Source organism: Lathamus discolor, chromosome 5 (genome assembly GCF_037157495.1).
Source record: "Lathamus discolor isolate bLatDis1 chromosome 5, bLatDis1.hap1, whole genome shotgun sequence".
NCBI lineage: Eukaryota > Metazoa > Chordata > Aves > Psittaciformes > Psittacidae > Lathamus > Lathamus discolor.
Window position 1 is genome coordinate 44,737,478 of NC_088888.1, and position 13,103 is coordinate 44,750,580.

Consider the following 13,103-nt stretch of genomic DNA (forward strand, 5'->3'; position numbering starts at 1 on the left):
TCACGCTGAAGCTGCTGAGTTTCAAGCTATGCTGTTGCCGGTGTCCCCTAATCCTCTGCACACCCCAGTTCTGGGCTCTGTCAGTCCATCATTTGAACGTGATGAGAGTTTTTTGGGATAACAGTGCAAGACAGCAAGGTAAAGAGAAAAATTATGGCCAAATTTTCATTGGATGGACAAGACACCCTCTGCCCCATCAAGGTCAGCTGTAGCAAACAAGCTGGAGTAAAGCCAGTTGATCTCCACGACTCACTGCTGCTTGGCACTCAGCCATAACCTTTCATTAAAGAGGTTACTCTGGATTTCTCATTGCCTCTTTCCCTCACCACCCCTTTTCAGCTTTTAATTCCTTTCCCTCACCACCCCTTTTCAGCTTTTAATTCCTAGTTTCTTCAATTGATTACAGGAACTCAGGCCTTGCTGTTCTTCATCTCAGATGATAATTTCCCACTGGCACAGAAAGTAGAGTAGGCTACTTGGGCTCAATCAGCAGGAAAGAAATGCTATCTATATCAGCTGTCCTGAGGGAAGCTTATCCTCTGAATAGAAAGCTGGACCTTGAATTCGAAACAGTGTCATCCTGCAGATTTGACTTTTGACATCAACTCATCAGAGCAAAGAATCAGCAGAACATGGTAACATTTAATTACACTGCTCTGGATGAAACATCAGCAAGACCACGAGTAAAAATGTCATCAACTGACACTGCTCATATCTGCAACCCTACCAGTATGAACTGGGCAGAGGGAGAATGAAAAACAAGAAGGAATTAAAAAAAGCCGTAAACAAATAAACAGATTAATTGCAGTGTTGAAGGGGATTGAGAGAAACACAGGAGAGAGACTTCTCAAAATTAAACTTATTAGCAGTGAAAAAGTGGTCCTGCTTTGAGTCTTGACAGCAAGTGTCTGCAAACTGCCAAACCCCAGAAAACCTTTCCCAAATTCAAATGCCACCAGTGCCTGCAAAGAGCAGCTTTAAAGGGCAGAACAGACAGCAAGTTAACATTTTACAAGTACTTGCTGAACTAGAAAGCACATAGTTTTCTGCGTGTTTCACATTCACATAGACACTTCCCAGATTACAAGAAATGTCAGGACTGAGAAATAAACCCAGTCATCTGTACATTTCCCAGATGCATCTAAGTTGTGATCCCTGCTTCCCTTCTTTTGGACCCAGCAGATCTGTTTGTCCGGCACCCAGAGCTAGATGAACAGTGTACTCACCAACTGACTGCTGTACCAATACAGCGATGACTCCTTCAGTACACACCAGAACTTTTTCCATTTGTTGCCAATGAAAGCTCCTTTTTCTTTCTTTTTGTAGAGCCATCCTTGGCAATCGGCTTGCCCCAGCTCTTTACATGATATCCTCCGTCGGCTCATTATAAAGAACCCTGTGCCATTAAAAATACAGTGCTCTGCTTGTTTAAAAGTGCATCACCAGGAAAGATGCCAGTTAAAGATATCAACCTTACTTAGCGAGTAATCTCAGCAAGTCACCCAAGCATATCTTAAAATACACTTAGAAATCGTTCAGTTTTATAATAGCTGTGACAGTAATACATGTTCATTTGAAAGGCATTCTGATGTGCAGAAGCAAAATAGTAAGCTACAGATAAAGCAGATACTAATTAATGCTAAATAGCAATACAGGAGTTTTTGTAAATTACAACTATATCCTTTGATCCTTTTAAGAGAAGCATGCATGTATTTGCTTTCACACAGCTGCACTGAAAAGAATACATCTATTAAGTCAGCTAGAGCAAACTGTTATGCTAAGTACATGAAAACCGCTAGTGTGTGTGTATGTGCAAGCAGCTGATTCTACCTCACTGATTTTCATCTTTGATTCAATTAACATACCACAAGGATTTAGTCCAAAGGAACAGCCCGTTGTCATTTCTCTCAGAATCAGTGCAAGAATCAGTGGAGTTACAAAGCAGCCTTCCACGAGCTGAGTAGCAGTATAAAATCCTCACCCTCCCAAAAATAAGACATACTAAGAAAATAACAAAAGAGAAACCCAGGAGAGAAAAGAAAAAAACATTACCTTGACTTTTCTTTTTTGTCTTCTGACGCAAGGGAACCTGTAAGAAATGCAGGAAGGAAAGAAAAGAGGAAATTTCAGATTGTGTTGCAACATTTGTGTAGAAAGGGGAGGGGGAAGCTAGAGAAGGACGTTGTGGTGATGCTGGTGGTATATGCAGGATGGAAATGCATAACCCACTCACTGCAGAAGGGATGATAGCGGCTGAAGCGTAAAATGTGTTAATTAAAATTGATGTATATATAGTTGAGCAAGAGCAAATGTAACTATTAGATGTGTCTGTCTACTAGTGCTTCCGGTTTCACACACATAGGCAGCTTCTACTTTGCTATATGTTTGCCTGAATTGTATTCAGTGTTTGGAAGTTAAAAAATATAAGTCAGGACTTCAGCATTTAAATGCTTTACTACACTCCACGAGGGGGATTTACAAACATGGGAATATTAAAGATATACACCAGGAATCTGATTGCCAGTTATCTCATTCCAAGATATTCTGAAAAATAAACAAAACCAAAAATTTTTCCATTTTTTTTTATTTAGAGCAGAGAATGTATTTCCCCCATGTAAGACTTTCAGAATAATTCTTAAAAAAAAAAAAAAGAAAAAAAAAAAAGAAAGAAAAATCACACAAACCTGGCAGATTATCCAAATTGTAAAACATACATACGCCAGAAGTTTGCCATTCCATACATGAGTTTTAGTCACTGCAAAAATAATACAATTTTATTATATTTACTTATTTGCAGTCTATGTATTTCATCCCACATAAAAGCATAGGAAATGAAACTAAAAGAGAAGAGCAGAGACCAAAAAGAGGTCATTAGAAATATAAGGTCTGACTTTTGGAGTAAATTCTCCTCAGACAGGCTGGTTGCTCATGTAATTGTGAACAAATCACTTCTCTTTGCTTCAACCTTTCCATCTTTAGCATGGGAACAAAATCATTCACCTTTTTCCATTTTTTAGTGAGGCTTTGAAGCCTCCAGAGGACAAGTGCGGGATAAGTGTGTGTTGGATAATGTATAATTTAATATGCCAGCCACAACGTTGCTATGCAAAGCTGGTAGCTACCTGATCCGCTGCGGAGCTATGCTGTGAACATCCCTAATGCAGCCCCTCTGCCTAGCCAGACAGCTTTTCAGGAAAACAAAGCTCCATTTCATATAATTATTGAAGGATCTGACGGCTCTTCTCACAGGCACATTAAAGGTGAGTAAAGCTACGCCATCTGGAAACAGAGGAGACCACTGCCACCAGGGTTTACAAGAGCTAGAACTTTCTCTAACCAGTGATCTTTGCAGCATGCATCACAGAGTGCAGAACCACAGATCACAGTTGTGTGCTTATCTGCGCCTGTTTGAGATGACCTGAACTACACACTTGTGGGAGGCTTTACCAGGAATGAATAATCCCAGACTCCTGCTTAATCATCACATATTCTTTTTTACTCTTCTCCTTCTCCTCCTTTCCTTATTTTTTCCTTAATTTTACCACTGCCTCTCTCTGACTATTCTCCATGACAACAGACAAAGAAAAGCAATGAGAAAACACATCAGCTCTATTAGAGACTCTGCTATTTCCCCATCCTATATGGTCCACCCTTCATGTCTTCATTCCAAAGAAAATAATATCCTATTTAGGACACACAGATATAATGTATGGCCTCAGCGAGTCAACGGGTCACATAGTCACACTAATTACTTTCCTTTAAAACTACCCAAAGTGATTTTAAGAAAAACAAATATGAATCAGCTCTCCTTGTGCAAAAACTGTGTAGTGGAGCAATGTCATATCTTTGCCATGATACTGAAATGGGATCATTTTATCTTTGACCAATACAAAGTTGTACAACAAGAATAGCAATACTGAGACAGGATGTGGCTCTCTGTTAACAACCAAGGAAGTAAATCTTTCCACTAACTTTATTGATGATCTAAATTAAAATAACATAGTCTATGCCTCATCTGTCAAGAAAGGGTTAATATCCTTATTATGTAAATTAACTGTTAAGGCCCACTCTATGTAAAATTTTACAAATATACGTTTATTATTCAACAGTAATGATGGTAACCCTGCTGAAAGTTGACAGGGGTGATGAATCCCCATCCTTCATATTTTGTGGGAAGAGCTGTGAAAATAATGGAGGAAGGAAGGGCAGTTACCCCAGCCAGCACTGTGTCTAGTTTGCCTGGACAAAATCAGTGATAAATCTGTAGTAACATTATTGCTGAGTGAGATTTTGTGAATTAAGATACATTTCTGTTGTCTTTTCCCTTTCTGTACTCCTGAAAGCTGAAGTAAATTTTCAGCAATTAATCTTAAATCTGGAATTCAGCAACTTTTAAATGTTTTGTTTAGTGGTGTTTAGAAACCTAACATCATCTTTTAAAAAATAGAATACCTGGTTTGCTCCACACGAGAAACATCTAATCCCAGACTGTAGCAATGAAATCCAGTGTTATTCACAGAATTGCCTTCCCAAATTTTGTTGATTTATGAACAAAAAAATGCATCCTCTTGCTCCAAAGCACCAGTGTTAAGTCAGATATTTTATGAAATAAAAAACCAGTTTTCAGTAAAAACTGTTTTTATCTTAAGCCAATAGAAAACCTATGCTGAAATGAATCCACAACACAATTCATAAAATGCCTCATCAGCAAGACTGAACTCGGCTTTCCACAAGAATACAACCCAATATGGAAGTCAACAGTCTCTCATTTCAGTGACCTTGGGTGAATGTTAAGAGGTGCTTTTGAGTTTCACTCTTAATGGAGACATTAATGCCAGAGCAGAACAAAGAGAAAACAATGGAAGGCAGAGCTACTACCAGTACAACCAGAGATACTGACCAGGGGTGTAACAGCAGTTTCAGATGTGAATGTATGGTAACTATGAGACACAGTCACTAGAACAGTCTGAAACTGAACCAAATGTCATGATTCTACTATGCTTCTGACAATGGTGGGAGGTTCTCTATAAGGCTCAATTTCCTGATAACAAATTATTTATTTCATTATCACAGGTTCAACAAAAAACCAACCAAACAAACAAAATCTGATCTATGTCTAGTTCTTGCTGTTACCAGTGAAAATCCTTAGAAAGCTCTGAAATAAATGCAAAATGTTACAGCCATTTGCATCTTTAAAAGGGTTGTAATTTTTTGGCAAGGCTGGCAATACAGGGTAGGTTTTGATCTTTTTCAGCAGGTTTTGGTTTACTCAGCTTGAGGATAGAACAGGATGGAATAGTGATCCTGCAGGACAGTGCAGGTTTCAAGCTTTCTATCCATCACCCTTCTTCGTGGCAAATACACCCATGAGCCAGTTGCAAAGGGAGCTAGCTGTACAACCAAGTGTTGCTCACAGCCACACTTGTGCCAGGTGGGATCTGCTGATGACCAAAAATGTACCAGAGAAGTGACAACTTCAGTGAGAGACCTCTGTCAGTTTAGAGTTCTGATTTTTCCACAGAATCACAGTATGGTTGAGCTTGGAAGGGACTTCAGAAGGTCATCTAGTTCAACTCACCAACTCAAGCTAGGACACCTACAGCCAGACCATGTCCAGACAACTTTTGACCATCTCCAAGGGTAAAGACTACAACCTCTCTGGGCAACCTGTGCAATACTCGGTCACCCTCACAGTAAAAAAGTATTTCTTGATGTTCAGAGGGAACCTCATCTGAACATTTCTGTGTTTCAGTTTGTGCTCATTGTTTCTGATCCTGCCACTGGGCATCACTGAAAAGAGCCTGACTCCATCATCTTGCACCCCTCCTTCTGGTGTTTGCATGTATTAATAAGATCATAGAATGGTGAGGGTTGGCAAGAACCTGAAGATGATCTAGTTCCAACCCCTTTGCCGTGGGCAGGGATGCCTCACAAGCATATCACCCATTTAATTCTTAGAGCAGAACTGGGATAGCCTGTGGTAATTTCACCACTTGGCCTGACCCGTAAGGAAAATCTTGTTTGGACATTGATACTGTCTTCTATGATTACAAGGATACCACCCCAATGTACCACCTCTTCAGCTGATCAGTAAACCTGGCATAACTTCAGTTATACTTACAAGAGCATTGCCATTAGTTTCCATGAATGGTTTCAAAGCTTAGTGGGAAAGCTGTAAAAAGAGAAAGTATTATTTACTTAAGCTCTGCATTATGCTTTCATATAATGAAAGTCTTGGCAGTAGAATAAAAAAAATGTGTTAATAATCTTTGACCTGCCAATTTCTACCCTCCCCTTTCCACCCACCCTTTCCAAAGACAATGCTATGTGAACTGATTTTACTGATTTAGAAGTCAACCAGTGATAAGGAACACTGACACGAATCCATCCAAGCTTTTCTATGAAATAAACAAAATAGAGCTCATGGATGTGATTGGGGTTTGCTTTACGGTTGGTTGGGGTTTGCTTTGGGTTTGTTTGGTTTTGTTTTTTTTGGGGGGGGAGGGTTAGGAAATACATCAATATGTAAAATAGGGGTTCAGTTGGGGTTTGTTTTGGGGTTTTTTTGGTTCATGTTGTTTGGGATTTTCTTACTTTTGAAGAAGTCTAGATTTTTATTTCCACTTTGGCTGAATAATTCCCAGTATTTTCTGGGAATTCTAGTTAGGTAAATTGCCAGCTTTCCTTAACAGAATAAGATCTCATATTGGGCTACCCATTTCATAATGAATTGTAATTTTCTGTTCCAGATAGAAAAATCTGTGCAGTCCAGCAGTAGACAGTAGTGTTTATTTTCCAAAGATACACAGAGTTAGTAGTTATCCATTTAGGTGACAGTTTAGGTGATTTCATTTGATATACATAAGCAATAGTCAACTCCCTGTGTGATCGTCCTTTACCTGGTAGAATGGACATGTGACAAAATAATCGGTGCAGGGTACAAGATAAACATACCAACTTCTTAGTGCAGCCAAGTTCCTAGAAAACTCACCTCTTTGAGTAAGAAAGAATCATTGAGTGAAATGGGAGAGGATTCAAAACTCTGCTGAAGTGAGCAAGAAAGGATTTACAGAAATAGAGCCACCCTTCTGAAGAATTTCTAACAAGAAATTTTTCCTACTAGAACAAGTAATTTTAAGATCTGTGCTGTTTCTCATACATATTTGTTTTAGTTTGAAAATAAAATCTTAAAACAAAATAAAAACCCACCTACTGGCTTCCAGCAATTTCAAACCAAAAATAGAAAGGCAAACAAATACATATTTTTCTGGCTTCTAACTGTTTCTGTTGAAAAATAGAAAGAAGCACTTTCTATAAGTGCCTCAAACTGAACTAATATCATGATGAGGAGAGATGTTATGGCAAATAATTGCAAGGATGTTTAGAAATCATAGCTAGTATAAACAAGAAGAGGAAACACCTTTAGTTATACAAGAAAATTAACATCAAGGCTAAAATACTGAGCCAGAAATCAAGGGAATAACAGACCAAATTACAGCAATTATTGTGACACATGGCCTTTTTCCTGTCATTTCTTGTGTGTTTTGGGGAGGGTGGGGTGTAATTATACAAACTGCACAGATTTGAATCAGCCACAGTACAAGGAGCAGGAGAAGCATTAGTTAACTGACAAGGAAAAGTTTCCGCCTTAGTGCTTTGTGCCAAAGGAGTTGAAACAGATTTCAGCAGAACTTTCTCAGTGACTTTAACTCAAACTTTTAGTTAGTTTTCAGAAACTAGACAAGAGAACTTTGAGCTATCATCTCATTTTCAAAAGCAGTGTTGACTTCTGTCTCATTCTAGTTAAGAGTATAATTTATTATTCCCTATGTAAAGAAAGATATAAAAAATTAAAAAAAATCACAGGTTCACTGCAGAAATAACTTGTATACACATAACTGGAGTTTATTTCCTCTAAGTAAATCCAACCTGAGTGAGATTAGTTACACTGAGAAATAGCATTAGAATTTTTATGTCTGCTCAAGTGTACTCAACTGTTGCAAAGCCAACATTTCAGAAAGGCTTAACTGTTTCTCTCTGCATTACAGTAAAAGAAGTGTTTCAATTTTCTGCAGGAGCATTGTGGTAAAACCATCTATCCTTTCTAAACAGATATGAATTACAAGGAGCTGGATAAATACGGCCACTCAACTAGAGCTAATGTATATCCTCCTTACCAGGTAGAACAGCATGAATGCACAGGGGCTGTCTCTGGGAACCATAGCCTTCATACACCCCCTATGCCCCTCAATAATCTCCTCCCAGAAGCTGTAGTTAGCATCCCCTGCTGAGCTCTGCCTCTCACATGCCCTCTGTGCAATGGTAGGTGGTCATACCATGACAGCCCAGGAGCATGCCCAGGGCTGGCAGGTCTGCTGGTGGAATTGCTTTCTAGCCAACAAAAGCTACACCTGATCTCAGGAGCTTGGCAAGCCAGTGAGAGCTTAGTAGGAGACAACACTTAAGTCCACACCACCAGAGTGTGTCCCAGTTCTTAACTGGAAGAGCTGCAGCATGAGAAGATTTGGCTCAGACTGCCTCATTTCATAGCACTCAGGGCACCCATGTGCATATTCTTGTCCTGACTCAGATGGACATTGAATTTGAAGATGGGTGTCACCCCAAAGATGTACCCTAAACACCAAGGTGAGGATGTGGAATTCCAGCCCTCTTCCTAAACATCTCTATTTCCAATAAGATAAGATCTAGGAACAGAAAGAGAAGGAAATCCTCCAGCCTACAGATTAAGGCACCCATGTGGCAAAGTATGCACTAGGATTGCAGCCTGCTTCAATGGATGTTCAATTCACCCAAATTGCAAAGTGGAACACACCAAAGACAGAAAATAAAACATAGTGAAACCTCTCCCACCTCAAATGTCTTTATAAAGGACAAAACAAACTTGAAACACTTCCTGGAGAATCAAACATAATGGATCTACTGGATAATAGCAAAGGGGATGGATTTACATTATATATTTGTAAACCATACCTAAATTTCTTCAGCTTTTCTTAGAGGTGCTTGAAACATTTAATATCAGCCTGAACTGAATACAATATGTCAAAAGTGGTTTCAGCTAAAAGATTTCTAATTCTAATTTCTTTTTTTTTTTTAATTTTGATTCAACAACTGAACCATAAATATTAGTTTGAATAGCTTTATTGCTCCCAATTCACTCCTGCTCTTTCAAGAAGAGTAATAACAAGTAAGTACATGAGTAATAGCTGATGCAACAAGTGTGGAAACACAGCAAGTCACTTATCAGAAATATCTTGCAATCATTTCCATTTGACTACAACATCTCTTCTGAAGGAGATAGAAATATCTCTATTAAAGGTCGAAGGCAACTTCAAAGGGGGAAAAAAAGGGGAAAAAACACTGGGGTTCTAATGATTCTCACTGCAAAACCCCATCTTAATTTATGAGTAATAGCCCTCTTGTGAAAGCCAAAATTCACCAGGCCCGATGCTGTCTTTTACCAGTTACAAAATACAATGAGTGTGTTGATCTGCAATGAGATTGGTATAAGCCTGCCAGACATGCCTTCCAGGCATCCCTCAGATGACATCCAGAGTGGGCATATGCCTTCCTGCTTCTGAGCAAAATATTTGAGATATGTAGCATGACTCAAACTATTTGTGTTGTAGAAGCACCCAAAATGTGCATAGCTCAGTTCCTGTTCGGATGGCATTGATATCTTTACCAAGCACCAAGGCAAGGCTATAATGCCTCCATTCTGTTTATATTTCTCCCTCCCATGGCTCACCAGCTTTAACCTTTCTGCTCGCTTTCTGTTTATTTGGCTGCCTGCAGCAATCTGCACTTCAATGGGCAATGAATTGACAGGCAATATGAAATTAGTAATAGTGCTACAAAAATTTCCTTAAAAAATCAATGATTACTTAATCATATCTTTCACTTACCAGGCATTAGGAATAGCATTGCCCCAAATTATAGCAATGCCTGAAGCACTGTCCTGTGGCAAGGAGACAGCCTTACATAATAGCTCTAAATTATCACATTAGCTTTAACTGGGGTTCTTGCAACAGTGCAGGGGAAAAATAATCACAGGGACTGTAAGCTCATAATTGTCCTTTGGGTTACTAGAGATCAATTTAGTCTGACAGAACCTTACCATTAACTACTAATTAATCAGATTAGTCAGTTACTTAACTGGTTAATTAGCTATCTAAATTGACTATCATACTTATACGAGGAGTTACTTGATCTGCAGATTTTCTCTCATTTACTGGCTCACCAGGAAAGCTGGATATTAAGCTGGTGGCTTTGCCACAGGGCAATGACAAACAGGCAGAAAGGCAGTTTTCACAGAAGTTGATGGACCATCCCACCCCAGTTAAGTTGTGTCCCACCCACCTTGATCCCCATGACTTCATGTTTCCACTTGCAGATGAAACTACAGATTCACCATTAGCATCAGAAACAAGTCCATTAAACCATAACCATAAGTCATAATTGACAGAGTATACTTTCAGCTTTGGCTACAATGGCTAAATTTAAGCTTGTTAAATAAAAATTACCCTTTGAAAAGTCAACAGGATTCTTATCATAGGCTTAGCAGCAAGAAACTGCATTTGTCGCATTATAGTATCATTGGCTATAACTGTATTTTCAAATGCTTTTGAAATTATTCAATCCGCTCACCTGCAAACAATTAGAAAAAAATAACTTCTGACTCTGGGAGAGGGCCAGAAACACTAGAACAAAGTTCACTGCTTCTGTCTTGGAGACGGAAAAGGCCCAGAGACATCGCCCTGCTTGAATCACAGCCAGGTCCTGTCAGTCCAGCCAGGAAGCCCAAGAGCAGCAGGTTGCAAGCATTGACAGCTCTGAACAAGCAGTTACAGGAGCCCATGCTCACTGCCTTTGGGAGGAGTGGGGCTGGAAAGAAAGGAGAAGTTCAGGAGAAGAGAGATGCTCCAGCTGCGTCTGTGGCCTCACAGACAAAAAAGAGAAATCAAAATGGCATGCTAAGTGAAGTGTGGCTGCCCCAAATGTGAGTTTGCATGCAGACTCCTTACAGTGTCGAGCTGATTCCTAGTGCGGCCATGTTTGAAGGCCAAAGAAGTTTGCAGAAGCATTACAGGCAATACGGCAATTACTACTGCCTCCTAGCTGGCTCTTTTGCTGTGGCAGGCAAAAAAAGTAGGAAAAGTTGACTGCAGAAATGAACAGTTAGTGCAGTTAAGGGTTAAGGAAACACTACAGGTCTAAAGGAGTATTTCATTGGGTTTTTTGCTCTCTTCCAAAGATGCACAGTTCTTTGCTAGCCCAGAATATGAAACACAGAGAAGAGGCAGGAAAAAAATCCCAAAGTCTATAGGCCCTCCTGAGACAACAATCAGGGAGTTCTCTTGAAGCAAGTCCCTTATAAAAAGACACAGGTAAGGTGAGCGAGAATATCATTCGCTCTGTTTTTTCAGATCAGCTGCTCAGCAAACAGTTTTGAGGGAACACTGTAAGGTCCAGCACCTATATAATCGTCGCTGGAAGAATCTCATGGGCAGTGATAATTTGATCTAAGGCAGCAAAGCCAAGGCTAGAGCAGAAGCCGACCAGTCCTTCCTGTGTTTACAGCTAGTCTCCAGAGCACTGTGGATAGAGTTTTCTCCCGTGTCCAAAAAGCCAGTAACCTGAACAGTATTTCCCATGCTGCCACTATGACAAGTGATGTAATAAGGAAATTCAGGCCCATACAGCTGCCACAACTGCAATGGAATACATCAGGATAACATGAGCACACTTTTGGCTCCTGCGTTTGAGAACAAAAAGCCATAAATACTACCGTTTGCGCTTTCTGAAGTTTAGATGTGTATCTTTACTTCTTTTTTTCCACTCAGGCAATGTTCATAATATCAACCACACTATACAAAAGGCCAGCATTCGTGACAATGAATTGAGAAAGAAATAGCTGGAGGACCTGTTGCTTTTTCATCAAAGACCTCCATTCCACTTTCACAAAGTTCACAACAGAAGTCTTGAAAGTCCCATTTGAGTCTTCATTAAGAGGTCAGGAGCACTGAACAGTTTCTCTTCCTTCCACCCTTTGCAGTACACAAACTACATGCACTGTACTCAAATGGCACCTCTGCAATAGAACAGGTGAACAAATGTAAACTGCCCTGGCAGGTTGACCCGGAGGTGGATGGAATTGCTCCTTTGCTACAATATAGTCTGATCAGCCATAGACATTTGCATGTGCTCCTCTTTTCTCCGTTGGTGAAAGGCGTTATCTCAGGAATAAGCAAATGGAGAAAACTAGACTGCTCACATCAAAGCTTCTCCAGGCAAATTTAACCCAGCACCCATTCTCCAATTCAATATCCAGGTCCACATGGTAGTGTATAACATAGAGAACCTTAGAAGGTCCAGGACAGGCAGGCCGGCAGCTGGGACCCCAGTGCTGTTCTCTGTATATCTGAGTTAGACCAGATATGGACTGCTGAGAGGCAGAAACTTCACCTCTAGGATAAAAGCTCAGATATGATGAGAAGGTGCTTTTGAAACACTTTGCCCTGGGAAACCGGTTTAATCATCAGTGGCTTTCTTGCTTCTGTAGGCTTTACAGCAGTAGATTCACTTTACTTTTAATTACCTTAATTCTCATTATCTGTTCTAATTGCTACCAGACATCTTTACCGTGACTTATGTTTGCAATGAGCAAGAAAAGAAAGCCCTCTTCACCAAACAAAAAGAGCGCAGAAGAAACATCTGCTAGAAGATAATCTTCCAGCAGTGTGAAAAGGGGGTCTTGTCCAAGACGGATAGCATAAAAAGCTGCTTGGCTCTGAGATCTGGAATGAAACTTAGAAAAAAACCCAAGCTGTTACTGGTTCCGTAAAGATTGCTGCAATACTTCTCCACAGCCATCAGCGCCTCTAGGCTTTCAGGATTTACTACAGTTCTTGCTTCTAAAACACTATAGCCTTTGCCAGAACATCTGCACACAGAAATTAATCATTAAAGGTGCCAATTTGCTATGCCTGCAAATGCAGATCTGACTACATCAGACACTTGCTTCTTGAATCTTACGAAAATGAACACTTTACTTCTTTTCTGTGAGGTTGCTCTCACTATAGTAA

At 39.8% G+C, this 13,103-nt stretch overlaps 1 protein-coding gene across 1 annotated transcript in view; it reads right to left on the bottom strand.

Annotated features, from left to right (window-relative positions):
• The window catches only part of CNKSR3 (CNKSR family member 3), a 147,398-nt gene that overhangs the window by 39,723 nt on the left and 94,572 nt on the right, over nt 1–13,103 (bottom strand). The window contains exons 13-15 of the mRNA XM_065680599.1: nt 6,122–6,159; nt 2,053–2,089; nt 1,227–1,396 (exon numbers count right to left, since the gene is read on the bottom strand). Coding sequence (XP_065536671.1) covers nt 1,227–1,396; nt 2,053–2,089; nt 6,122–6,159 — 245 coding nt within the window. The remainder of the gene's footprint in view (nt 1–1,226; nt 1,397–2,052; nt 2,090–6,121; nt 6,160–13,103) is intronic.